Source organism: Phyllostomus hastatus, unplaced genomic scaffold, assembly GCF_019186645.2.
Source record: "Phyllostomus hastatus isolate PE091 unplaced genomic scaffold, TTU_PhHast_1.1 phas_scaffold_114, whole genome shotgun sequence".
NCBI lineage: Eukaryota > Metazoa > Chordata > Mammalia > Chiroptera > Phyllostomidae > Phyllostomus > Phyllostomus hastatus.
In genome coordinates this window covers 10,206,127-10,234,121 of record NW_025334006.1, presented here as the reverse complement: position 1 = coordinate 10,234,121, position 27,995 = coordinate 10,206,127, and the positions used below count along the sequence as shown (strand labels likewise).

General features: G+C 53.3%; 1 protein-coding gene across 7 annotated transcripts; it reads left to right on the top strand.

Moving 5' to 3' along the window:
* Positions 1-582: 582 nt before the first annotated feature.
* CCDC136 (coiled-coil domain containing 136) lies at positions 583-27,995 on the top strand. Of its 7 annotated transcripts, XM_045855736.1 has the most exons (19): positions 583-705; positions 1,469-1,576; positions 3,171-3,425; positions 3,517-3,591; positions 9,095-9,418; positions 12,020-12,131; positions 12,716-12,884; positions 13,097-13,237; positions 13,574-13,732; positions 14,010-14,180; positions 14,608-14,793; positions 16,419-16,613; positions 17,093-17,320; positions 18,719-19,189; positions 19,318-19,539; positions 20,793-21,062; positions 21,740-22,105; positions 23,933-24,039; positions 26,155-27,647. In XM_045855736.1, exons 1-18 carry the CDS (start codon positions 648-650, stop codon positions 24,032-24,034), a joined length of 3,612 nt encoding a protein of 1,203 aa, XP_045711692.1. In that variant the 5' UTR covers positions 583-647; the 3' UTR covers positions 24,035-24,039; positions 26,155-27,647. The 7 variants fall into 7 exon arrangements, with proteins under 7 accessions (XP_045711692.1, XP_045711691.1, XP_045711690.1 ...); XM_045855735.1 differs by lacking the exons at positions 23,933-24,039; positions 26,155-27,647 and adding an exon at positions 27,660-27,995; XM_045855734.1 differs by lacking the exons at positions 23,933-24,039; positions 26,155-27,647 and adding an exon at positions 27,660-27,995 and having other exon boundaries at positions 21,701-22,105.

Genomic DNA, 27,995 nt, shown 5'->3' with positions numbered 1-27,995 from the left:
CGCGCATGCTGGCCTTGGCTTTCTTCCTCCTGCCCTCCCGCGACCCTGGGTCACGAAAGGCCACCGCGCGGAACTGGGCCGGGCAATTCGGGGTCAGAGCTGAGAGCAGCGGTGGCGGCACCAGCCCTGTGTGGTGGCAGTTTGAGTGCGCGTTTGGAAGGAACAGGCCGGGAGGATTTGCCCGTCCGTGTCCTTTTCCTGCCCCATCACCGAGTGCATTGAGAGGGCGCGGGCCCTTACACAGGGCGCAGAGGGGTCCCAGCGCGCAGCGGGCTCCGGGCAGGACCCACCGCCAGACCAGGGGGTCTCGTCGCTTCCTCTTGGGGCAGACTCCAACCCCGATTCGCTCCGGTCCGCTCGCCCCTCTCCCTCCGCGCGGCCATGGGCGTGTCCGGGCACACGCTCCCTAGCCCTTCCCGCGCCCGCGAGCGGGCGCCGCGTCCCCGAGCCCGGTGCGGGCAGGGCTCCCGGGCGGCGAACAGCGGACAGCGGACCGCGGACAGCGGGCGGGGGCGGTGTCAGGTGGCCGGGCCAGGCCCCGCCCCCTCGGCCCGCCCCCGCCTTCCCCCGCGCGCCGGGCTCCCGGTCCGGGCCTCGCCGCTGCGGCGTCTGCTTCGGGCGACGGCGGCGGAGCGGAGCGGGCGGCCATGGAGGCGGGTGCCGGGGCCGGCGCGGGCGCGGCGAGCTGGAGCTGCCCCGGCCCAGGTCAGAGCCGCCCCTTCCTCACTTCTCCACCGCCGCTCCCTCCTTTTCCCCATCTCTCCTCCCTGCGGACCCCCAGGTCCTTCCTCCCTCCGAAGTCTTCCTCCCTCCGTCCCACCCCCCACCCGGGCCCGGTCTCCATCTTTCCGAGCTGGGTCTTCCGCCACCGGCCGCATCCTCTCCGGCAGCCCCTCTCCTGAGCCCTCTCCATCTCGGTTGTCCAGCTCGGTGGTGCTTCCTGCCCTGGGGGCTGCAGCCCCTGCACCCCTCCGGCCCCCGAAGGCTCCTGAGCGTGCGGCGAGGGTGGGGCGGGCGAGGTCCAGAGGAAGCCTTGAGGGGAAGGCAGCAGCCCTGGCCTGGACCCCTTCCCACAGCCCCGCCCCCATCACCTGCCGCCCTCCTCGCACCAGCTCCCCCTTTCTTCCTTCCTAGTTCCTGCTCTCTCTCCCATCCTTACCACTCTCCTCCTGTCCCCCTTGGCCTAAAGAGACACACTCTTTCCGCCTGTGCAAGGGAGAGGAGCCTGGAACAGGGGGTGCCGAGGGGGGTGCAGGGCGGGGTCCCTGCAGGCCCTGCAGGCCCAGCTCGAGGGGCGGCTGAGCAGGGGGAGAGTCGCAGTTTGGGGCGGAGTATACCGAGCACTTCCACCAGGATTAAAAACCCCCGAGGCTCCCAAGGGCTAGAAGGCACGTCCCCTTCTCTCCCTTGCGCCGCACCCCCAACCGCCCCTGGCGTCAGACGGTTCCTCCTCTCTCCCCGCTGGCAGGCCCCACAGTGACCACTTTAGGCTCCTACGAGGTGTCTGAGGGTTGTGAGAGGAAGAAAGGCCAACGCTGGGCGTCCCTGGAGCGCCGGGGGATGCAAGCTATGGAGGGTGAGTTTTCCCAGAAAGCTTCCTCTCTCTGCCCCTTGCCCAGTTTCTCTTTCCTCCTCCTTCCTCCCTCTGACCCCCAGAACTCTGAGCCAGGACACAGCTCTTTCCCGAGTTCACCTGAGCCCCCTCCACCCCTCCTGAGGGTCAGGCTTTGAGGAAGGTGCCAGGAGGTTCCCTTTGAGGCCCTAATCCCCACCTAACCGTGCTGTGTGTCCTGCCGGAGCTGCCAGACAGAGGAAGAGGCCTCGGTTGGACAGGGCTTTGAAGCAGCTTTTCAGCAGGGGGTTTGTTCTTACTGCCTCCCGACCCAGATCCCAAGCTGTCTCTTGTTTTAAAAAGCAGGGAAGTGAGCATGTGAATTGTCTTTCTGGTGTCACCACCACCAACTTCATACACAAGCCTTGTGGCTTTGGTTCTCTAGGAGGGCTTCCTGCCTGACAGAGGGTGCCTGGGAGGGGGCAGGTGAGAAGGCCAACCTCCCCACACTCGTGTGTCCCCACCACACCCGTGGGACTCTGTGGCTGCTGTCCACAGCAGGCCCCAGGATGCGGGTCCATTTCCCAGGATGTCTTGTGAAGTGTCCCCAGACCCCTGTGCACACTCAGTGTGGGTAACCCAGCTTTCTCTGGGGAACCGATGATTCAAGGGACCCCAGATGAAACTAAGGCTGCTGTTATTGGATAAAGTGAGACCTGGGGGTTAGAATTTTAAAACAAAGCAGACAATCACCATCCAGACAAGATTTTTTTTTTTTTTTGCTATTTAGAGGAACTGCATTGCAGTAAAGAAGGGGTGCTCACCAGCCAGAGGCTGGGGACCAGCACACCCCAGTTTCTTAATGCATTAAAGGCTTTCTTCTACACACAATCACACCCTCAGATTTCCCCTGAAAAACTGCCTTGTGGTCACCAGGAGAGGAGGGACCTCCTGACACCCAGGAAAGGGAGAGGAGACCACTCCCCCGACCCCCACAAACGCTCAGCAGGAAAAAGGAAGGTGGACTTTGTAGAAAATTTCGAAAAGGAGCACATCCAAAAGGGCCCCCATGTTTGATTAGTGAAACATTCAGAATCACTTCACTTAGGTGTTTCCTTGCTATGCCTGCTGACAGGTAATGCCTTTTTATTATGGACAGGCTAATTTCCCACAAGCCACCAGGGTAATTTTTTAACTTTACAAAACCTCAAACTGCACCTCGTGCTCTGTTTGGCCTGAGTCATGCCCAGTGTTGAACCCTTTTTCGACTCCTTGACCCACTGCCCAGAGGCCAGGACTGGGAGAGCAGGTGCCCTTGTGCAAGTGGCACGTGGCCGAGTCAGCCCCCGGTGGCTCAGCGGGCCCACAGGCAGTAATGGGAGGCCCCCAGGTGCAATCCTGATCCAGAAAGGGCCTGGGCGGGGGGGTGGGCTACCTCTAAACTTGACCCTCACACCTGAGGACTCATGAGTGCAGGTCCTGCCCAGGGGTCCTTGGGGGACACCAGGTGGCACTATTATACCACCTCTGCCCTGGGACAGTGAGTTTGAGGGCCTGCCCTCAAGGGACCTGGGAGAGGATGTTGTCTCTGACTCCCTAGGATGGATGTCTCTCCTAGGGGAAGTATTACTTCCAGCTCTCTATGAGGAGGAAGAAGAGGAGGAAGAGGTGGAAGAAGAGGTGGAAGAAGAGGAGGAGCAAGTGCAGAAAGGTGGCAGTGTGGGCTCCCTGTCACTGGGCAAGCATCGGGGCCTGAGCCTCACGGAGACAGAGCTGGAGGAGCTGAGGGCTCAGGTGTTACAGCTGGTGGCAGAGCTGGAAGAGACCCGGGAACTGGCAGGGCAGCACGAGGACGACTCCCTGGAGCTGCAGGGTGAGTGTCCGTGGTGGGACAAGGGGGCCTGGGCCCAAAGGCGCTGTGCTCACTGGATCCCAGGCCTGATGCTGGTTCCCCCTCCCTGCAGGGCTCCTGGAGGATGAGCGGCTGGCCAGTGCCCAGCAGGCAGAGGTGTTCACCAAGCAGATCCAGCAGCTCCAAGGTACTTCCCAGAACTCAGGCTGGAGAGGTGGTAGCTATCTGGGTACTTCTGTCCTGAGGGTGTGGCTGAAGCATCGTGGACAGATACAACCTAATTCAGTGCTGTCTCCTCTTTCTTCTCTACTGGCATCGCCCTTTCTCGTCATTTCTCCATTCTCCTCTTTGCCTGACTTCCTTTCCTTTTGCATCTCTGCTTGGCTCTTCTGCCTTCCCCTTCCCTTTCTTGCTCCCCCATTTCACCCCTTCTCCCTGGGGTTAACTCTCCTTTTTCTCTCCTTCAGCTGCCTCCCTTTATAAGTACACCTCTTTTCCCTGGTTCCCCTGGTCAGTGCCAGGGGTAGGTGATCAGGATTGAATTCCAAAGCAGATTGCTTTTTCCTGACCCTCCAAGGGCACCATGGGAATAGCAATGAGCCGATGAGATGTGACTGGAGGGCACTCTATGCACCTTTTAAGTGAAGCAGATGAGAACGCTTCTTTTGTTCCCTAGGATGGAGCTGTGGCCCCCAAATCCCTTTCTTCCGACGCCCACATTCCCTTCATCTCTGGGAAGCAGCATGGCGGGTGTCCCACATCCCACTGTGCTACCAGCTAAAGAGGCAGCTTTTGTTGCTTCTGTGGACTCCCAGAAGGTTTAGGGGAACTGTCCTAAAAAACAGCAGGGACTCTCCCAGGAGAAGGGAGGTCAGGCAAAAAGAAAGTATAAATGGAGAAAAAAGGAAGGCCAGGAAACAGCCCTGGGGAGGACAAAGCAAAGGGGGAGGAGGGGGAGGGAAAGCGAAAGGAAAGAAGAGGTAAGCAGAGGGAGATGCAGGAGAAGTAGACAAGTCACGGGGGAGGGCGGGGGAGAGGAATGGGGGAGAGGGGGTGCACAGGGCCGCGTTGGAGCGTGGGTCTCCGATCATCTAAATTCTTGGGCCCAGCTCTGCCACCTAACAAGCTTTGTGCTCTTGGGCAAGTCACTCTTATCTTTCTGAAACTTGGTTCCTTATCTATAAGTGGGGCTACTTCATTTGTGTATGAACCACGTATGGAGCGCCTGTATACTTGGAGGACCAGCTGTGAAGAAGACTGACCGGATCCCCACCCTGACGGGCAGTACGATCTAATGGGGAGAGGCAGAACGTAAACAGCACAGGTTCGGGGGCAGTGACTGCTGTGAAGACAATGTAACAAGACGCTAGAGAGAGATGGGGTGAGGTGGGAGTTTATTTTTCATCGGGTAGTTAGAGTCCTCTTGAGGAGATGACGTTTGAACTAAGACCTGAACAAAGAGAAAGGTCTAAGGGAAGAGCACATAAGGTGGAAGGAATAACAACCGCAGAAGCTCAGAGGCAAGAATGAGCCTCATTGTGTTTGAAGGACAGAACAAAGGCCGTTGTGGCTGAAGCAAAGTGCATATGAAGGACCCTGGTAAGAGAGTTCTGAGGCAGAGGCCAGATTACAAAGGGCCTTGTAGGCCAGCTAGAGATTTAGCTTTTATCCTAAAAAAGTGAGAGGGGCTAAGCCTGGGCAGGGGTGATGTGATCTACTTTACATTTTAATTTTTTTAAAGATCTTATTTATTTATTTTTAGAGAGAAGGGAAGGGAGAGAGAAAGAGAGGGAGATAAACATCAATGTGTGGTTGTCTGTCATGTGGCCCCCAACTGGGGACCTGGCCTGCAACCCAGGCATGTGCCCCTGGAACCCTTTGCTTCGAAAACCCCAGCTCAATCCACTGAGCTACACCAGCCAGGGCTACTTTACACTTTTAAAAGGAGCACTTTGGCCACTGTGTGGAAATTAGTTGGAGGGAACAGAGCCTGAACAGTGAGTCTCATCAGCAAGTTATTGCAGTAGTCCATTCAAGAGGTGGTGGTTGCTCGGCTTAGAATGGTGATTCACTTACTGGAGGTGATTCACAGTAGATTCTGAAGGCCAAGCCTTCAGGACTCTGCTGAACTGGAGGGGGGATACGAGAGCGGTGAAAGACGGCTGCCTTCAGCTGGTTGGATGGCGGTGTCATTTATTGGGATGGGAAGACTTGGGGGCCAGGGGAAGCATTTAAGACATGTTTTCTAATTGTTAAGTTTGAAATAGCTAATGAGATCCCAGTAAATATGTTAAATTGGATATATGGATCTAGAACCAGGGGAGAAATGGGAGGTAGAACCTGGGGGTCATCAACATAGAGATGACATTTGAATCTGTGGGAATGCACCGTGAAATCCCATGGAGATATGGGAAGAAAAGTAGAAGGTATCCAGTCCCAGAGTTACTCCTTTAAATTAAAGGTCCAGTATAGAAGGAGAAATGAACGAAAAGTGAGGTGGAAGGAACTACTGAAGCCTTTAATGCCCTGGGAGCCAAGGGCAGAAAGCACTTCGAGGACATAACAGTCAACTGTGTCTAAAGTTGCTTAGTCAAGTAAGACGGCTGTTTGCTTTGGCGAGATGGAGGGCTCTGAGGTGTTTCAGAGAAGATAGAAGCTGACTGGATTGGGATGAAGACGAAAAGGGCAGGGTGGTGGAGAAGGTGAGCACGGAGAATGCCAGCGATCATGTTTGAAGAGACAGAGAAATAAAGGAATAGGAAATAAAGCCAGGGAGAGTTTTGGTTTGGGTTTTGGTATTTTGTTTTGTTTTTTGACGTAGGACACACTAGGTCATGTTTTTATGATGACGGAAACGATCCAGTATGGTATAAAGAGGCCTTTGCTTGGATAAGAGACATTCTCCCTTTGAAGGAAGTCAGAATCTAAGTAGAGAGGCTGGTAGGCAACTACGTGGGAAAATAAAGTTCTAGAGCAATTTCTACTCAGTAGGGTTGTTTCTAGCATTAGGTCTCATCCAAGCGGGGAAGGGGGTGGGGGAGAGTGGCTGTAAGCCAATCCCCAACTCCCGCTCCCCGCACCCGAGAATAAACAGACTGTCCTTGCGCACGCGCGCTGCCCGTTTCCGCCGATAGGGGGCGCGCGCGGCCTCGGAGGTAGCTGGTGTTGAGAGGCCGTTCCGGCCGCCACAGCCCCTCCGGGGCCGGGACCGGCCGGTGGAGGAAGGCCCCCCAGGGAGACCACTTAAGGGGGGCCAACAAGATGGAGATCATAACAAGTAAGTGACAACTGACTTCTCTGAACTGCAGCCCGATTCCCGGATCCCAGGCCTCTCCCAGTAGGTCCCAGAGCCACTATCAACCGGTGCTAGCTCTTTGGAACCCAGCTCCGACCCTTCCAACTCCCAGCCGGGGCCCACCCCGTCCGGCCTCTGGATAAACCCCTCCCTCAGGCCTGCAAGCCCTGCCCCTCGGGCCACTGCAGGTCCTGCCCTTTGTGTTCCTAATGAAGAGCTTTCTTAGGTGAAGGGAGACTGTCCTCCACTCCTTCCCGACTTGAGCATACCACTTTTTAGGGCTACACCCCAGAGCAGAGCCTAAGGGAGATTTGAAACCAAACAATGAGGGCACAGTAGGGAAGTGGAGGTTGGTTAGCCCCCACAGAAGCCCACCCTTTATCCTCATGGCCAGTTGACATGTGTGTCCCCCACTGGACTCCAAGCTCCAAGAGCCAGACCACCTCTGTGCTATTCAGTAATGGGTACAGCAAGGACTTTGTTCCTTTCAAATTGGAAGGAAGTCGGAGAAGCTCAGCGGGGAGATGCTTGGGTTTGGCACAGAGGTGATGATCCATTAATACTTGAATAGATGAAGAAGAGGAGGCAGCTGGGATCGTTCTGGAGAAGGAAAGGCTGGCAAAAGATGTGCCTGGAGGGAGCTTCACAAGTGAGCTTGGAGAATAGGGTGGGAGACCTTTCCCCCTGCCTCTAAGATGCCCTGACCACTCAGCATCTGTATCTGCAGTATGAGCCAAGTTTTTCTTCTCATAGTACGCAGTAAAAGTTTGTTCAGTTAGATGGCCCCCTACCACGTTTATGCATGAATACAGCAAACATTTATCAAGCTGCATTGTGTCAGTTACTGTGACAAATCCTGGAGCTATCTATAATCAGCAAAACAGACGTGTTCCCTGCCTTCATGAAACTTGTAGCCAAGTAAGTGAGATCAAGGTTTTACACATGCACGCTGCAAAACTGCCGGGTGGTTTCACACACAGATCTTTCCACACCTCTATTTATGTCTTCACATATTTGTGTTATATAGTGTACAGGTACATTTTTTTTTTTTTTGCAAAAATAAGATAATATGTTTTAGAGCTGATTTTTCTTTCTAGTTAGTATATTATGGAAACCTTTTCATGTCTTCTCTATAAGCCTGACTTTTTCTTAAGATTTTATTAGAGAGGGGAAGGGAGGGAGAGAGGGAAAGAAGCATCAGTGTGTGGTTGCCTCTCTTGCGCCCCCCACTGGGGACCCTGCCACCGTCCAGGCTTGTGCCATAGACCAGCAACCAAACCAGTGACCTCCCAGTTCACAGGCCGGCACCCAATCACTGAACCACACCAGCCAGGGCAACCTGCCATTTTCTTTTAAATGGCTCCTGATATTCTATTGAAGCATCATCAGTTTAAACAGTCCTTTGTCAATCAACATGTAGGTTATTTTCCCATGCTTGGTTATCATGTGATGAACCTACGTGTGAATTGCAGCTGTGAAATCTAAATATGCATTGTTTTAGGGCCAGTACTTACCGCAGGCAGTTCACGGGAGCGCTGAGGCTCTAATTTGTAAGCCCCCAGACTGAACACATGAGAATAATCTGTAATTTTTTTAGCCAGGGAGTTGTTTTTTCTTTTTTAATTTATTTAATTTTAGAGGGGAAGGGAGGGAGAAGGAGAGAGAAAGAAACATTAGTGTGTGGTTGTCTCTCATGCACCCCTGCTGGGGACCTGGCCTACAACCCAGGCATGTGCCCTGACAGGGAATCGACCCAGCAACCCTTTGGTTTGCAGGCTGGCACTCAATCCACTGAGCCACACCAGCCAGGGCTAGTCAGGGAATCTTTGAAAAGACTCAGGACATCAGTAAAATACTGCAAATTAGTTTTGGCCTTTACCTGTTAGGTGGTTCATTAGAAGCACTAATCATACTTTTTGTTTCCAGTAACCTAAATTGTTGCTTTTGGTGCCAAGCCTCAAAGTCTACTTTTCTACTACCTTACTACATAGATTCACTCTCTGTTCCCTTCTTTTTTTTTTAATATTTTATTTATTTATTTTTTAGAAAGGGAAGGGAGGGAGAAAGAGAGAGAAAGAGAGAAACATCAATGTGCAGTTGCTGGGGACAGTGGCCTGCAATCCAGGCATGTGCCCTGACTGGGAATCGAACCTGCGATGCTTTGGTTCACAGCCCACGCTCAATCCACTGAGCTACACCAGCCAGGGCTCCCTTCTTAAGTAATATCTTTTCTTTATTCCATGCCGGATGAAGCTGTGCTTCTCTGATGGACTACAGACTATGTTGCCAGGAGTTTCCAGATAAGAAATGATGTCTGCCTTTACCTTTGTGCCTCTAGAACACCTAAGATTAATTAACGTACCCTCTTGACCACCCCACTCTTTGTGCTTTGCAGGTGAGCTGAGGTCTCTACGGGAGGAGATCTCCCTGTTAGAGCGTGAGAAAGAATGTGAACTTAAGGAAATGGAACGGGAGTTGCATTTGGCCCAGGCGGAGATCCTGAATCTGCGACAAGCCGCGGAGGATTCTGTGACTGAACATGAGAGTGACATAGCATCCCTGCAGGAGGACCTCTGCCGGATGCAAAATGAACTTGATGACATGGACCGCATTCGGGGAGAGTATGAGATGGAGATCGCCTCCCTCCGTGCAGAAATGGAAATGAAGAGCTCTGACCCATCCAATAGTTATAGTCTCTCAGATTTCTCTGGGTTGCAAGGTATGAGAGTGCAAGCCCTCCTCCTGGTCTGTCAGTCAGGTCAAGCAGAGGGAGGTAGGGCACTAGAAGATGGCGGAACGTGGTCTTAGATCATGAGCTGGGAACCTCTAGAAAGAAACCTCCAGGTTGAAATCAACACTGTGAGGGAGAAAACCTCACCCAGTGTCACATAACCAATCCATTGTGGTATAAGAAATAGCACCATGGAGATGTACCCTGGGAATTCTTGCTCAGAGAGCGGCCAGGCATTTGTTGACTCTGCTGGAGTCCTTCCTGGGAAAGACAGTTCTGGGATGGGGATCCAGGGGCCTGTCACCTTGGGGAACTCTTCCTGCTGCTCTGGCATCACAGTGCTTTGTCTGGGTTGCTTTCTGGAGGGTCCTCCAGTCCTGCTCCCATGCCCCAGGATGCTAATTTCTAGGGTCCTTTAGCTCTCCCCAAAGTAGAGGCTTTAGAGGGCAACAAATCACAAGACAGCTGGAGAGGAAGGAAGGTTATTTCTAGTAATACATGTGGCACTCAAATGCTCGGAGCTCAGAAGTTTTCTGTGAGTTCCCTGCTAGTTGCTAGGATTCATGACATCAGAGAGTTTGCCTTTATTCTGAGACTAGATTGATGATCTGGGTATAATGGGAGGCCTTGTATTAGGCCCGGTCAAGTAGAGGCAAATCAACAAGGAATCAAAGAAGTGCAAGGTTTCCCAGCTGTCACAAGCTTCTCAGAAAGCCTTTGGCCTGTTGATGTGAGGAGAGCATGGCCCGCCTGGTGGAAAGGCTTGGGCTGGACTTACACGGGCCTCAGCTCGACGTCTCAGCTCTGCTGATCAGCAGAATGAACTCAGGCTCATTATCATCTCTTTGGACCTCCGTTTCCATATATGTAAAATTGCTTAATAAAACTTTACAGCCAGATGAGATCCTGAAATAGGAAAAGGACCTTAGGGAAAATGTAGAGGAATATGGATCAAGTGTAGAGTTTAGTTAATAGTAACGCACCCACCGGATTCCTCAGTCAGGACATGTGGACCCATTGTCAGATGTTAACAATAGGGAAGCTAGGTGAGGCCTCTCCCAGGGAATTCTGCACTCTTTGCAACTTTTCTGTAAGTCTAAAACTATTCTAAAATTAAAAGGTTATTTTAAAAAGAAAAGGAAGCCTTACAGGGCTATTTTGGGAGTTCAGCGAAATGCCTAGCTTGTTGAAAGCACTCACACACTGACTGAATCCAGGGCTGAAACCGTCACGACTAATGGTTAGCACATGGCTAGTTTCATAAAGATTAGTTTCCTCCCTTCCTTCTATGGTAATCTGCACTGTTCCAAGTACTTCTGATTGGAGTAAAAATTAAAAGTAAACTTCAGGATGTTGAAGCTGACAAGTAGGCCTTGCATTCTAATTAGAGCAAGTTAAGTAATCTTTCAGTATCAATAGAATTCTAAGAGAGGTAATTCTTTTTTTCTTCTTAAAAGATTTTTATTTATTTGTTTTTAGACAGAGAGGAAAGGGGGAGAAAGAGAGGGAGAGAAACATCAACGTGTGGTTGCCTCTTATGCGACCCCTGCAGGGGGACCTGGCATGGAACCCAGGCGTGTGCCCTGACTGGGAATCGAACCAGTGACCCTTTGGTTCTCAGGCTGGCATTCAGTCCACTGAGCCACACCAGCCAGGGCTAAGAGAAATAATTCTTAATCATGAAGAAACAATACAGATATGGGTGTTTTCATTATCACAGCATTAAAAAGTGTTGGGCCCTGGTCGGGTAGCTTAGTTGGTTGGAGCATCGTCCCGTGAACCAAAGGTTACGGGTCTGGTCCCCAGTCAGGGCGAGTATGGGAGGCAACTGATCGATGTTCATTCATATTCTCTCTCTCTGTGTCTCTCTCCCCCTCCCTCCCCCTCCCTTTCTTTCTCCCTCTCTTCTCCCACCTCTTTCTCTAAAATCAATAAACATATCCTCAGGTGAGGATTTAAAAATATATACACACACACACACACCTGGTACTTAGGCTGGGGCATTTCAGCTAGACCTGTGCAGATGCTGGAGGGTGATGCGTGGGTCTGGTTGAGATGGGCCCTTTGTCCACAAATGAAAAATCATCAGAATCATGACCGCATGCGAGCCGATGTATTTGGTGTGGTGATAAAGGAAGTGAAGGGACCTTCGGGACACCTGGGTTGTCTCCGAAAGGCCAGGACTGACCATGTGGCACCTGGCAGTTCGCATTTCTCAGCATTTTGTACTAAAAGTATAATAGGAAGGTAATCAAACAGTTCAGTGGAAACTTTAAATATAGTAAACCAAACAAATCATCATAAGCTCCTGAAAATCCCAAGATTCTGTGAGGGTTTGAAGATGGCTGCACAGGGCGAATCTCCTGGGAGGATGGAAAGGGCAGCCTCTTGAAAGACAGCAAAGACCCACTGCGGTGCGGAACTTTCTGGGCCCTGTCTTCTGAGCCTCTGTGTGGAATCTCTTCTGCCTCTAGAAAAAGAGGAGCTATTCAGCCCCAAGCTCTCGGATTTCTAGGCAGGGAAATCGGGCGCTGGTCATCAGCAGGTCCTTCCTAGCACCTCCTCTCTCTCTCATCTTGTCCTCTGCAGAAGAGTTGCAGCAGCTGCGGGATCGCTACCGCTTTCTGAACGAGGAGTACCAGGCCCTGCAGGAGAGCAACAGCAGCCTCACGGGGCAGCTCGCAAATCTGGAGAGTGAGCGGTACGGCCGGGAGGCGAGTGGGGCTCTAGGACCGGGCTGTTCCCCGACTAGGACTGGTAAAGGCAGACGCCAGGCTAATGAGCACCCGCCTCCTCCTGGAGACCCGGTTCTTCTTTCCCGTGGTGTCCGAAGGACGTGCATACCGCCTAGCAGCAGGCGTGAGGATTCAACCCAGTTGTCTACGGCTAGCGTTGAGTGGGTTAAAAAACTTAGTTTTCTTCCATTCCAGGCCTTAGACTCTGGTTTGCTTTGCCCTAGAGTAACTCAGATGTGATTCCTTTGTTGTCCACACGGACTTGTTCCAGTCCAGTGGCCTCCAGATGGGAGCCGGCTTGACACCCGGCCCAGCCTCCCGCCCGACTGGACTAGCGCTCTTAAAATCTCCGAGAGCCAAACAGAGCTTTGCCTGTTTGGGGACTTTGTGCCACTCTAAGTGTGTTTATTTGAGAGAGAAATCACAATAAAAGGCTCCTTACCAGCTTTTTCTTTTTGCCTGAAATGAAAGCATCAGGACCAAGCACACTTGGCAGGGGATGCTGGGCTGAGCTCTCTCCCAAACGGGGCTCTGGGGTTCTGCGTTACAGGACACGAAGAGCAACAGAGAAGTGGCTGGAGTCCCAAACCCTGCGCAGTATGGTATCGACAGAGTCTCAGACTATAGATGGAGACTTCCTGGAGTCTGATTCGGAAACCCAGTTGTTGCGACAGCAGCTGCTGGGAGCGGAGGAGCAGATGTTTGACATGCAGAACAAGGTAGGGGAAAGCAGGCCTTCTCCGATGTCGTTTTTACCCTCCCCTTGACTGTGCGGGAAACATCTCTTTGGACACAGGACCGGGGCACTGTGGCAGGAGATAGTACTCTGGGGTCTTGCTTGTTTCCCGGACGTGAATGTTCTTCCAGGCCTGTTCGTGGAGTGCACGTGGTGCTTGTAGTAAGTCGTCTTCCTGTCTCGTTTCCCACACAGTGTAAGGAAATGTGTAGTGAGCTGCAAGAGCTAAGGCATCATCGCCAGGCCAGCGAGGAGGAGCAGAGGTGGCTGCAGAGGGAGCTCAAGTATGCACAGAATGAGGTGCTTCGGTTCCAGACCTCCCATCATGCCACCCAGGTAAACACTGACGGGCAGGGAGTTTGGGGAGGGCAGGAGGGCCTCCGTGGAGTCACCGCTTCCGGGGAGGATGAACGCAGAGTAAGGCTGTGCTCTGCTGACTCTTGCCCTGCAACCAGGGGGACAGGCTACCGAAGACCAATTGGAGAAATCACATAGCGTTGTGTTCTAGAAATGGTAGTCATTCCTGAGTGTCTGCTGCAGAGAAGAAACCAGACCAGAGACCTGTGGGAGCTCGTCAACATGTCTGCATCTGGAAAAGAACCCAGCTGGGTCTGGAGAGGGGTCTGCCATCTCTTGAGAGTAACAGTTCTACCCACATCCTCCCCACCACAGAACGAGGAGCTGAAGACCAGACTCTGTGCCCTGCAGCAAAAGTATGATGCTAGCCAGGATGAGCAGACTGAGCTCTTGAAGGTGCAGCTCCAGCTTCAGGCCGAGCTCCGGCAGCTCAAAGTCATGAAACCCACAGTCATAGAAAGCCAAAGTGAGAAGGTAACAGCCCCCAGAGGTGAGGGGCAACTTAGGTGCTACGAGGTTTTGGGAAGGTGGTTAAGAGTAGAGAGTTAAAATAACCCAGCTGCCACCTGTGCAGCACCACGGGTGAAGAACACCAGCTGCCCTCCAGTACCGTGTTTGATGAGGGGACGACCAGTGTGTGGAGGGCAGGGAGAAGTCAATTCCTAGGCCGTCTGTGTCTGGGAGTGACCCAGGCAGAAGAGCGAGGGGGTTGAGGATCCCAGGAGTACTGCCCGAAGCCCCTCCACCATAGGAGTTACTGTGCCGGCTCCATAAGCTGCAGCTCCAGTATCAGAACGTCACGTGTGATAAGGATAAGCTGCTGGAGGAGCTGCAGCAACTGCGGGAGGACCTGCGGTACCACAAGGCAGAGGTGCAGCGCCTCAAGGACATCGCGGACTGCTTCCAAGAGAGCAGTGAGAAGGTAAAAGAAGCCTCAGGTGAGGGAGCAGGGGACAAGGCCGAGCTGCTGCACAAGGACTGGTACGCAGGAGGAGTGGGGATGCACGGAGGCCTGCGGAGTTGCTGCTGGCGAGGGCGATAAGGAGTTGCCTAGTAGAAAGGTGATCTCAGAGAATCACGGTGCTTTCAGCTTCCCCAGATTTTAAATAAGAAAATCAGCCTGTAAAAAGGAAGCCCTTTCCTTTCTCCACTCCCCAAAATGGAAGCCCCAGGTCTCTGCGTAGAGCCTGGTAGGGACTCGTGAATCTCAGGGAGCCCTCAGTGGGATGAAACTGGGACTGGAAAGGTCAGGGTAGGACCCCCTTAGTCATGGCCTGAGAGGAGAGAGTGCGGCCACCAGGGTTCCTGGGGTGACAGCGGGCCTGCGTCCCCTGCCTCCCCTGCCCCAGAACGCAGAGATGCAGGCTGAGCTTCAGGAGATGAGGCAGCTGTACGAGATGGGCCAGGATGAGCTGGAGCAGCAGAAGCACATGTTTGATCAGCTGGAGGAGGACTTCCTGCTCTGCCAGCAGGAGCTGAAGCAGCTTAAGATGACCCGGCCCATCCCAGAGGACGAGGGAAAGTGTGGTAATAAGGTAACTGTAATTAAGGGAGCCGAGACGTCCTGGGCACTTCCTCTGGAGAAAGGAGGTAAGGGCAAAAGAGGAAGTCATCCATCTACCCAAGGGGCTTGGTGGGCTCTTGTCCAATCACAGCGAAGCGCAGCAAGGGAGGGAACAGGGTCAGAGCCCCCTGCTATTAACCTTCGAGCTGTTTGCCTTGACCTTGACCTGAGCCACAGCTTAGTAGGATCAGTACATCTGGATCCAGTGTGAACACTGAAAGGCTTGCGCATAATTCCGTGTGTAATGATATCTTGTCATTTTCATGGACAACCTGCACACAGGCCCATGTGGATAACTTTGTTGAACTAGAAAGAGAAGGTCTGCTTGTCTAGGGCAGGGTGCAGATGCGTGTCAGATGGCGTCGCCTTGTGCCCAGGACACCGATGGGGTATTAGAAGGACCTAGGCTCTTCTAGGATTCATTTGGTGACTTCATAGTAGTTAAGTCCTCTGTGCTTCATTTTCACCCTCTTTAAATGGAACAGAATACTGATCTCACCCCACTCTCTTTCAGTTATAAATCCTGGTAGTGATAAATGAAGCCTTCCTCACTCCTGCTCCCCTTGTTTTTCATAGTGTGTAAAATGCAAGTCATTGTCAGGCACCCAGGGTTGAGCACTTTCGGGGCTGCGGCTAGGAGATGGAAAGGTGTTGAAGCGTGATGGAGAGCAGGCCCAAGATGCTCAAAAAGTCGTGGAGCAAGTCACATTCTGCCATAATACTCAGTAGCTCCTGCCACAGCCCACAGCAGGCTGTATCTCCAGGGAACAGCCTCCAGGAGGGACAGAACTGGGGGGGCCATGTGGGCCACCCCCGCGCAGTCCACCTGCCTTTCCGCGCGCAGGCTCACACTCCCCCCTTCCCCCATTCCCACTAAACTCAGGAGTCAGGGCCCTGGGCCTTGCTCACCCCTCTCTCCTGGTGGAAGAGGTGCAGCATGCCACGTACAGAGCAAGTGTTCTCCCAGGTCGTAAAGCAGCACTGAGATTAGTCTGATAGTAGAAGATTTAGGTTTTTGGAATCATAAAATGATTTCATCTTCTCAATCCAAATTTAGCAATAGTGCATACTTTTCTGAAGAGTTTAAAAGGTGATTATGAAAAAAAAGGAAAAAAATTAAGGTGAAATTAAGTCCTTATTGGTAAGGAGCATACTTAGGAATAAAAAGAAATTGAGGATAATGACAGTAACAGAAAGTGGAAATCCCAGCAGGGCGAGAAAATGGTGGGGACAGGGGAAATGGGGACAGCTGTAATTGAACAACAACAGAAAGTTAAAAAAGAAAATGGTATACACCAAAGGAAAGGGCCAGAGGAAAGGGAGGAGGGAGATGAAACACTCTCACTCAAAATGCTCTCGGAGGGGACTAATGGAAGAAATTCAGAGCGCAGTCACACAGCCATCCCTAGAATACCTACTCAGCACCTAAACCTGTGTGAGCACAGCGTGACTCAGGATAATCAGTACAGGGAGGGCGGCCCTGGTAAATCGCAAGAGGCGGGAGGGCACAGAAGTACTCCGCCAGCCGCACAGGCAGAGGACTGCCTTACGGAGTAACTGTCTCTCCATGCCCCCCCTCCCCCCGCCCATCCACAGTGTGATGCACTGCTCTCCAAACTGACAGAATTGCAGGAAAAGTACCAGGCCAGCCAGAAGGAGATGGGGCAGCTGCAGATGGAGCAGTACGAGCTCCTGGAGGATCAGAGGAGGTTGCAGGAGGAGCAGGGCCAGCTGCAAGAAGAGATGCACAGGCTCACGGTCCCGCTGCCCAAAAGTGGTCTCCTCCAGAAGGTAACCTGGCCAGTGAATGGCTGCGAACTGCAGCGAAGTGGCTGTGAGGAGCTTCCCAGCTGTAACCGTACTTGGGAAAAAGAAAAGGAAGGGTGGAGATAGAGATTTTTCTTTTCTTAACCAGCCACTGCTTACTTTCTCACCAATCTCAAACCAAAAAATTTAATATAGCTGATTAGGGTGTTACATCTTAAAATACTTTTGATGCTCTGGAATCTGCCCAGCATTTTGTATTTAGATATTTAGTGCATCTGGAGAAAATATACTTGAAGCACTTTGTAAACTACAAGATACATCCAAACGTATGAGATCGGTACCACTGTATGAGTAGATCTCCACGGAAGGACGGCCCCTGTCCCAGACGGCTATGCAGAGCCAGCCCAGAGGTTCCTAAGGGGAGGGTCCCCAGCAGGAAGGAGACAGAGGGCTCTCGTGGCACCACCACAATCCGTGCAACTTCCTTCCACCCTGCCTCACAGAGTCAGGAGCTGCTTACGAAGCTGCAAGACCTGTGTGAGCTCCAGCTGCTCTACCAAGGCATGCAGGAGGAGCAGAAACAGCTGATACACAATCAGGAAAATGTAGTGAAGGAGCAATTAGAGCTGCATAAGGAGCTGCGTCTCTTCAAAGAGTCTCGTTTCCAGGAAATGTTGGACAATCCGGAAGGTTCCAAATTGGTTAAGTCCTCCCGATGTGGTCAAAACAAGGTAACCATAGTGAGAGGCAGGGAGACGGCTCTGGGGACAGCAGGGAAAGGGGCTGCACAGAAAGGTCCCCCCAGAAGGCCTGTCAGCCTGGAGTCAGGATGAGACTGTGTTCCTGACCCGCCCCAGCCTGAGCGCCCCTGGGCTCACTCAGCTGTGGCTTTAGATACGGCCTGAGGGCCCGGCCAACCCACGTGCCCGCCCAGCCATAGCCCTGTAAGCACTTAGAACGGGATGACCCGGAAGTCTCTACATGCCTGTTAATTTGTCTCAGTCCCCTTCAATATCTCATTTTCCAGTTGAGTATCATTTAGTGTGTGTTTGGATTGCTTGGGACTGACTCTGAAAGTATCATCCTTTTCTCGGGAGCTGGGGGATCACTGAGAAGTACACTTCTCAATGATAAAGTCTCTAACCTTTTAGTGTTCTACATGAGCCCAATGTGGGGCCATTCGTTTCCAAGGGAGGAGTTCCTAGCAGGTGGGTCTTTTGGAGTGGCCCCCACTGTCTTCACTGCAACGTTGCGAAGAATAACGGCCAGGGCAGGGGGGTTAGACACCAGCGAAGGGTCGTGCCTCGGAGGCCTCACTGGTGCAGATTGCCATGTCTTTCAGGGTTGGGGGGTGAGTTTGGCCTGAGGTTTCAGTAGGAGCAAGGAAGCACAGGCAGACTGTTTTGATTTAGGCAAAATCAATTCATTCAGATACGGGCCTGGACAGAGGAGTTCAGGGAATAGCAGCATCTGAGTTGTGAGATTCGGTCAGATTCCAGGGGCCGCAGATCTCAGCCTGGATGACACAGAGACCAGGAACCAGGCAGAAAATGTTTCCTTCGCTGATCAGATCACATCCTGGGCACCAGCAGCTGAGAGGCCAGGCCCAGGGGGCCAGGGAAACATGTCCAGAGTCCAGATTCAGAATTGGCGCAGGAGGCACAGGGACTCAGAGTGAGACCTCGATTCCAATTCCCCACCTTCTGAGGGAGGAATTCTTCCTATGCTCACATTCGAGGCCAAGGCTGATTTTAGAACTGGGGGCAAGGGGAGGAGACTGAGTCCAAAGGTCGGGATGATGGGTACGCCTGGCTGAGAAGAGGGTAGGGTGCGGAGCCAGAGTGTTCTCGAGACCCACCCAGTGCTGTTCCGAGGAGAGAGCGGTGTGCCTAGGTGCAGAAGTGGGAGCCCGGGAACATGGAGTGCCTGCCCTGGGGGGGTTCTCCCCAGTGAGCAGGAAACTGACCCATGCCAGGTACCTGTAGGCCGAGTTGGCGAGCTAGGCTATCATGCGAGCAGAGCGAAGGTGAGTAGCTCTCTCAGGTGTGCTCTCAGGCGTCTGCACAGGAGGGTGCAGCTAGGACTGCAGCGTTAGAGTAACGATACTGTCTCCCACCCACTCCCTGCAGTCCAAGGTTATCATCGCCCAGATGCAGGTTCTGCAGGACCTGTACGAGGCCAGCTGGACGGAGCAGGAGCTACTGCAGGAGGAGCAGGGGAGGCTCCTAGAGGAGCGGAAGAGGCTGCAGGCTGACTTGCAGCTCTGCCTGGAAGAAATGCAGTTGCTCCAAGCCCAGTCCCCATCTATAAAAATGAGCCTCGAGTCCTACAAGAAGAGTTATTGCAGCAGCAGTGATGGCAATGAGACCTATTACAAAAGTTACGAGAGCACCCAGGGCAGTGAAGAGAGCTTTCACAAGAGCTGCGACAGTGACAGCAACAGCACCTCTGAAACCTACCTGAAGAGTTACCGCAGCAGCAGCAGCAACAGCAGCATCATCGCTGATAATGGTTATGACCTCGGCGGTAGCTCTGACACCCATTACAAGGGTTACATCGGTGGCCCTGAGGACGAACCTGCTGAGCCTGAAGATGTAGAGGTAAAAGTAGCCAGGTGGCATGTCAGACAGGGAAAGAAGGTTCTTATTTAGCAAGGGCCTAGCAAAGAGCATGGGGCGGAGGGCAGGTGCTTCCCAGGGCGCCGTCACTCCTCCCCCACCCTCCACAGCACTTTTTGGACGTGGTGGCCAAGGTGCTGGTCAAGCTGCAGGGAGTGCGGGCCTTGTACCAGCTCAGCCAGGAGGAGCACGACGTGCTGCAGGAGCGCATGAGGGTGCTCCTGGACCAGCAGAAGGAGCTGAAGGAAGAGCTGGATGCCTGCGAAAGGGAATTCAAGGAGTGCATCGAGGGCCATGAGAAGCCTGTTCCCTCCCAAAATGACAAGAATGAGGTAACTGCCATCAGGGAGGCAGGGTCTCTTGTAGGAGTCCCTAGGGCCATTGCAGAGAGGCTGGGTGAGGCGAGAGGGACAGGAGCTCACTGCCTGCTCTGCACATCTGCCCCCTTCCTGGCCAGACTGGCACAGTGCGGCCGGAGTCCCAGGAGGCGGGGCAGTCTGCTGCCTCACGGGTGGGCATTTCTCGGGTGCCCGCCGTGCTGGGATTTCCTGGTCTTCAAGACTCTTTGAATAATTTCGTTTTTTCCCTTTGCCACTTCTGTTCTCTTTCACTCTGTGCCCTAGAGCACTTCTGTAGGGTTATATTTTTTTTCACCTGCCAATTTTCTTTAGTTATTTTACGTGTATTTGTCTTGTCGCTTTGACCAGATTGTAAGCTTCTCAAGGACAGGCCCTGGCTCCTCTTGGGTCTGTCGTGATGCCAAGAACAGTGCTCTGCACCCACCAGCAGTGGGACAGAAGACGCTGTCTCTGACCAAGAGTAGCCCACCTTTCGGTGGGGGTCGCTGTGTGTGCACGGGAGGGGTTCAGAGAGCATTAGGCATGCGGGCCTAGGTCGCTTAGTGTTGGTCCCTACCCAGGAGACCCTGATGTGCGGCCGGTGGTCAGGAAAGACAGAGCCAGGGTTAGGGAGCGGGGCTGGGACTTGCCTCTGTTTCCAGGGCGAGACGAGGTGCCCAGGTCCACTCTCGGGAGTGTTCGGCACAGTCCCCGAGGTGATTGTGCCTAATAGAGAGACAGTTTGGGGGAAGGAGGAGTTCCCATCAAAAACCGTGATAGAACAAAGCCCAGTGTTCGGAAGGGGTGGCTCTACAGTTATTCTCCGGACAGGTCACAGTGAAAATATAACCCGAGTGAGTCATCCTTTTCTGGTCATGTTAGATGTGAACCATCCGGTGTCTCAGGTGAGGAAGGAGCTCTTTGTAAAACTGCCTCAGAGGCTCATTTCCTATGGTTTCGTGGGCATTTGTATTTTTGTTTTTGTTTTGTTGTTGTTGTTTTTTTAAAGTAACTTGCCTGATGTCATTCATTTAGTAAGCGATGAGGTTTGAACCCAGGCAGCCTGGTTCGAGAGTCCACACTCTCAGTCACTATGTTCTGCTGCCAACTCCAGGTCCCTCATGTTTTCTTTATTGTCTGCTTGCCCACGGGGTCTAGCTGGGCATCTTCTGAGGCAGGGACCCCAGGCAGGGCCCGGGCGGACCGCACAGGCCAGGCTGCAGGTAACTGGCCCCCCACGCCCACAGATCAGAGAGCTGCAGGCCAAGCTGCGGGAGCTGCAGCTGCAGTACCAGGCCAGCATGGACGAGCAGGGGCGGCTGCTGGCAGTGCAGGAGCAGTTGGAGGGGCAGCTGCAGTGCTGCCAGGAGGAGCTTCGCCAGCTCAAAGAGAAGCAGTCCTCCCTTACCAAGGAAAATAATGCCCATCAGAACACCAACAAGAATGCCAGTGGGGTAGAAAACAAGGTGTCCAAGACAAGCCTGGAGAGTTCTGAGACCAGCTGTGAGACCAAGCAGGTGAGTCATAACCTCTGTAGCCAGAAGCAGGAAGGTTGATGAGGTCCTGGGAAGAAAAAGGATCTCTACCACCATCTGACCAGGTGAGGTATTTGTAGAGACGCTTCTGGGGTTGCTAGGGTGTCCAGAGTGGTTCTGTCTCGGTAGCAGCTTGGTGCACCCCCTTTTCCGGTGAAGGTGCGGGGAAGGTAGAGTACAGACCGTGTGTACATGGAGTAGCAGCCCCAAAGGCCCACAGCTGCTGGGCTGGGTGACTGCTTCGGCTAACGCAGCCCAGTTTTCTGGGAACCCCGTTCTTCCTGGGTCACGTACTCAGAGAAGGACCAAATGAATGAAAAGAGAAACTTACTCAGAGTAGTTGTGTATACACAAAGAAGGTAAAATAGGAGTCGCTGTGCAGGGGTAGGAAGAGCAGGCGGGGTGCAGAGCCCAAGAAGCTAGCTCTGGCAGCTGTCTGGAGTGGTTAATGGCCAGGTAAAGGTATCGCTCCAGAGAGTCTGGGCTTGACTACCGTCCACGCCGTGTGCAGGGAGATCGACAGTCCCAGACCCCAGTGCTGCCCAGGCACCGTGAGGAGACGGGAAGCAGAGTGTTCTTGAGGTAGTTCAGCGTTGTGTTGAGGGGAGATGTCTTCGTAGGTAACAGCATCCCCCATCCTGCCCCGCCTCCGCCCACAGAGTCTGGAGGTAGTGCTGTACTTCAGGGCCAGCGACACGGAGGCAGATGATCCACCAAAGGAGGAGAAAGAGGAAACGGAGGAGGAAAAGAGGGAGGATATTGAACAGGAACCAAAGGAGGAGAAAGAGGAAATGGAGGAGGAAGAGAGGGAGGAAATTGAACAGGAACCAAAGGAGGAGTCCGGGAATGAAGTAGTTTCTGAGCCCCCAGATCCCACAGAAATGAAATCCACGGAAGATGAGGACACAGGATTGGAAGAGTCCCAAGACCAGGGGGGAAAGGAAGAAAACGACCAAGAGGAAGAGGACAACTCTTGCCCTGAAGGTTCAGAGGAAAATCCCCTCAAAATTTCTGAAAGCGAAAAGGTAATTGCAGCCAAAGGCTGGATCAAGCGGGAAGTGGGCCCTCGGGCTCACGAGGTGCCCCAGCGTTCAGGGTGACCGGCCCTCGGATGGACTTCCGCAGGACCGGAGGCCAGGGGTCTCTGAGGCGGCCGGCCCGGGGAAAGCGGAGCTGGAGACGGGATTGGAGAGAGTGGTCTCTGTGTGGGAGATGGCAGGCCCACCCCACTCTGCCGTGGAGCTGTAGCACAAGGACCTCCTCCGCTGGGTGGTCGTTGGAGTCCTGCCCCTTTCATTTACATGGTAGCACTTGTCACTTATGTCAGGAGGCTGTCTCCCTGCTTGAGGGCGTGAGTGCACGAGGGATGCGGACAGCGCGAGGCCTTCAGCCCGGGCTAGTCACGCAGGCCCCTGCCCACCGTGTCCTGTAAAGTGTGGCCTTTGTTGCTGTTAGGAGTGGGTGGAGGGCTGGTGTCCCCCACTGGGCTCCTATGTTACAAGACAGGAGGGTGGGGGCCTGGAGTAATAGAAGTGGTAGGATATTCCAGTCTGTACAGCGGGTCATTGACATTGAGTCCAGGGAGACCGGCCAGAACCCCAACTAACCCTCTACTTGCTGGATCTTGAGAGGTTGAGTGGGGAGTATCCTGGATCATTTACCAACAAAAATACAAAGCGTTTTGTATTTTAACAACCGGAACCTCTGCACAGGTACATACCAGCCGAGCTCCTGCCCCGGCTGAGGCTAACTGGCGGCTCCGCTTCCCTGGAGAGTCTGAGTTCTTCCTGACTGAGTCCTTGCTTTACAGTCCAGGTTCTTGCTGTCCCTCTAAGCACAGGGGAAGGAAATAAGTCTCTTGGGGGGGGGGATGTCACAGTTGACTTGAAGGCCGCCCTGCTTTCTGGCAGTTCAGTCAGCAGCCGCGGCCAAGGACCCAGCACGCAGTCCTGTGGACCTGCGGCAGGCGCTACCTGGGAGGTGGAGCAGGAGCGCCTCTTCCCCAGCATCGTATTTCTCTGAATTCCTGGCATTCCACCACGTGCTAGCTCAGGGCCTCAGAGATTCCCCGGCCTTGGATGCCATCTTTCCAAAGGCCAGACCCGATTTGTCCAAAGTCGACCACATCGCTTGTGTCTGCAGGGGGAGGTGACCCTTTGGCCCGGCGAGTCCTGTGTCTTCTGCAGGCAGCTCCGCCAGCAGGTGTTACCCCGGCGAACTGTTTCTCTCTGGGAGGCTGCTGCAGACAAGGAGCTGGCCCTTCTCCATCGTCGGCTTGTTTTAAGTGCATTTAGTCTTACAACCACAGCGTTACACTCCTGGGGGATTGTAGGGACCAGAGCCCAGAACATTTAAAGACTCAGTGGAAAGCAGCCAGAACAGGCCCGACAAAGGGACAGGTGGCCTGGCAAGAGGTGCGCTCTTCCCAGGGTGACAGCACACACACACATCCTCCTCATCTGGGGAGCCTAGCTTTACTCGCCGAGGCTTCACTTCTCCAGAGTTTCCTACGGGAAGGGCCTGGGTGCAGGTCACCCCTGCCTGCCAAGACACGAGGGGGTATGACGAGTCGAAAAGTGGACCCACCACCTGAGTTACACCTAAGCCGCCGCTGAGCCCATTCCAGTTCGCATCCTCTGGAGGCTCCCAGTGGCGAGAACCAGGCCCAGGTAGCAGGGAAGAAGCCCTGCTGCTCTCGCTGCCCGGTTTAACCTCTCAATCTCTCTCTCTCTCTCTCTTCCCTTTGTTTTCTCATCTTCGTCATCTGTTGGATTCATGTGTTTATGTCTTTTTATGCCGCCTTCCATTTCCCGGTCTCTCCTCGTGCTTCTTTCTCATCTGATATGTTGCAGCCATCCCCTGCCCCCAGCCCCCCCATCTTCTCCTTGCCTCTCGTAGGCCTGGTGGTCATATCGGCTTTGCTCTGGTGCTGGTGGGCTGAGACGTCGTCCTAACGCAGGTACTGGGGCCTGGGCCTTCTGCGGAGGGGTCGAGGGAGGGTGCCGGTGGCCCTTGCCTCCCCTCTTTCTCTTTTCTCTCAGCTGCTTGCTTCTCATTTTTGCCATTTTGTAACAGGCAATCCTGGGGTCTGAACGTTAGCTCTGGCTTTTCCTTGGGCTCCAGCAAAGCCCGTGACATCTCGGAGCACGTCTCCATAACACAGAGGCAGTTGGAGTGCTTACTGTGGGCATGGTTTGAGTTTCTGTCTTCTGGCTGGGAAAAAATGGGATGATCCCAGCACTGTTGTTACTTTCAGAGCTGCCCAGCCACTTCTGGTGGGCTGATGTCTGTCTGCAAGGCTGGCCTGGGGGCTCTTTGTTCAGGCCCCGAAGCAGGCTCTCAGAACCAGGCTCTCAGTGTTGTAACTGCCCAGGATGGCAGACGAGGGAACCGCCGCCTCCCCTGTTGGGTGAGAGAGGTGCCTGGAGAGCCGTGGCTGCCCCAGACCCGTGTGCGTGCGCACGCGTGCATGTGCGCAAGTGTGTGTGTGTGCGTGTGAGGGTAGCTGCAACTCATCCTTTGGGAAAATGGACGTGAAACCCCTCCTACATTACATACTTTTTACTGAGAAGTTCTCTTATCTGAGGCTCTGATCTCCAGAAAAATCAGAACAAGAATGCCAGGAAATATTTTCTAGTTCTCTTTTTATCCATTTTGGGGGCCAGTTTCTATTGTAATTGGCTTCCCGAGCCGGGCTTTCTGGAGAGAATGTGGTATTGGTGAAAAGTTTCCACCAACCAGAGATACAGGTGTCCTTAGGGAGCGAAGGCTGGTGTTTTCTGGGCACCTTCCAGTTGGCCGGCCTATGTGATCTGGTCTGTCGGCAGGATTCCAGATTCAGGGGGCAGAATGTGTGGTCTTAGGGCCCGAGGTAGAACCCATACACTCTTCTCTCAGCCTGTTTTGGCGCCTTTCTCAGGCTCCGCCCACCACTGCCACTCCCCACCTCCTGCTCACATCCTGGTCAGTGGAGTGTGGGTGGCCTAATGGGCAGGTTCAGAGTGGCAGCTGAAGCATTTGCTGGTAGCTCTTATCACCACTTCCTTTTCTCTCCTCCCTCCACTCCCCCTCACTTTGAGGGGTTCTCCTTACACCCATGTACGGTCGTCAGCTCCTTCAGTGACGGGTCCCTCCCTGTACCCCTCCTCCCCTGTACATTTCTGAGTCCCTGTGGGTGAGGCCAGGAGTGTTCAGCCATACCCTTTCTCCAGCTCAGACGCAGCCAGGCCCAAGCAGAGTGAGAGGAAGGAGCTCCCGGATAAGGGTCCTCCTAGGGGAGCTTGTTATGGTCAGAGCCGGCTGCACCCCAGTATTCAGCTCCCCAGCCAGGAGCGGAGGCAGTGACAGCAGAAACTGGCTGGCAGAGTTGTCAAAGAACTTGGCTGAGTCTGTCCCTGCTTCTTGTAGCTTAGTTCCAAGGGGCAACATGCATAATCTGAATGTGCGTTTCTTCAAATGTAAGCCAAGGGTTATAAAATCTCCGCCTGCCTTGCTGAGGACCAGATGAGTTCGTGTATATAAAAGTACTTTGCAAGTGATAAAACACAACATAAAAAAGCACGCACTTACAAAATGCACCCTCTGTGCCACGACTGTTCTCGTCGCCTTGTCCATAATAACACACTGAAATCCTGCAACGACGCTGCGGGGCGGCCGTTGTTACTGTCACTTGACTTTGATGAGACGAAGGCACAGAGAGGTTAACTCGTACAGCCAGGAAATTGTGAGTCAGATTCTAAGCACTTAACATTAGCAGGAAGTAAAATTTCAGCCCTGCTTTCCCTTATCATCTCATTTTGAGCAACTTTCCTTGGCTGCTTCCAGGTAACTAGGAAGACACCATACTTCTCCTGGTGACTACGAGCACATCCTGAACTTATTCCCTGTGTGGCTTATAAAACCCCTTGCACATCCCATGTGCTGAGTGACCCCTCCCCGTCCTCTACCTGCAGTTGAGGTTTTGGATCCAAGACAGAATTTTTCACGCATCCCTATTAGAGATAAACCATTGATCTAACCTGTGACGTTCTTTTAACCTTGACTCTGGTTTCACAATGTTCCCATTCCCTCCCAGCTGCAGTCCCCGTCAAGGCTGACACCCTCGTATCCTCATCCGGGTTACAGGTGAGGGCTGAACCGAGCCCCCCGAGTGCCGCCTCTGCAGGCCCTCGGCCAGCTCCTCCGTCACTCAGCAGACGGTCACGCAGCAAACTGCTGTCGTCCCGCCCACTTCCTCATACTCTGTCCACGGACGTCGTGGGAAACCTTGTCGGACACCTTGAGTCCAAAACATGATTTTCTCGATCTGTGAATTTATTTTATTTTTTGTTCTTTAATTTTGGGGGGCTGACATTAGTTAATAAAGTTACGCAGGCTCCGGGGTACAGTTCTGTAACACATCACCGGCTGCTGTGTGGATTTCGTGCCCCAGCCTCAAGGGAGAACCCGACGTGACTTACCCCTCGTGGCGCCCACACCAGCCCTTCACTCAGCCAGTCTGGGCTCCTGCCTCTGCCTGGTCTGCAGGGCGCCAGCTCACGTTCGTGGGCTTCAGCTCCTTCCTCCTGTAAGAACATCAGACTGACATTCCCAGCAATGCACACTAGGATGGAAGCGTCTGAGCGTGTAAATATTTTCTTACATAAATTACATACCCGCCTCCAACATTGTTTTGCTTCCCATTTCATATGTTCTTTTTAGCAACTTTCCAAATGTGGGAGATTTTCTTTGCTCTTTATAGTTGGCTTAAAGTCCTGTTTGTAGATCCGTTTTTCTCTAAGTAAATGCATTCTTGGCATTAATGGTAATAGCCGCCCTCCTCGAAAACTGTCTTTCTGTTATGCCGTAGCTTATGACATAACCCAAATTCTGTGTTTCAAGTAATAAACACATTAAAAAAGAAAAGTAATAAAAGCAGGAACTGTTTCCCCAAGTAGGTATTTACTTGTCCAAGATTCCCTGTTCCCTAAATGATGCTTATTGTCCCGAGAATTGGCAGGGCTTGCTAAGGTCAGCAGGGCCGGCAGCCTCCGCACATGCCCAGGAAGTCAGCACTCCCGGGGACTGGGGGTGTCTGATGACACGGGTATGTGCCTCCCGGCGCCAGCAGCTGGGTTCCTTGAATCCCTTTGAGCCAACATTGTCCACAAGGGGATGGGGTGCTTTCTTCCTTCTCCCTCCATCTCAGCACCCTCTTGACTCTGGGCTGCTGCTCCATGGAACCAGTGAGGTGCTGCTGCCCTTCCCAAAGGCCCCCTTTCGCCCTCATACTTTGCCACGGCATCCAATTCTTTCTCCTTGCCACCATTTGGTAGTCTGAGGTCTGGCTCCTGAGCGTGATTCTACACGCAGGAACCGGTGTTCTCACTCACGGGGCACATGCACAGGTGTGGCCTCAGGTGCTACACATAGGGTCATTCCAGGACTCAGAGCGCACTGTCTCCAGCGCTTACCCAGGAGGTAAGAGGGAGTGGACCCTGGTGGCCCCGAGGTGTCTCCAGCACCAGCAGGCAGGGGATCTCGGGCTTAGGGCAGGGTTCGGAGGCCTGGGCACTCACCATTTGTCTTTGGTCCCCACAGAACATGTTTGGGATGTGGAAGCCTCTGGTGTTCTTGGCTCTTGCAGCTGTGGCTCTGTATGTATTACCCAACATGCGACAGCAGGAGACAGAATTCTGCCTCCTGGAGTGATGGCAGACCTGGGCCAGCTGAGGGGGCAGATCCCAGGGGCCACTACCCTCAGCTTTGGGCACGACACACTGTGCCAGAGCTCCGCCCACCCACGTGTCTCATGTGTCCCCGTCATCTTAGCCTCAGCCACCCAGGTTGGAGAGGCTCAGAGGGAGCTACTGGCTCCCATCTCCTGTGTTGTGTAAGAGCCTGGGTCCCTTGAAATTAAATGTCATCCTGACTACA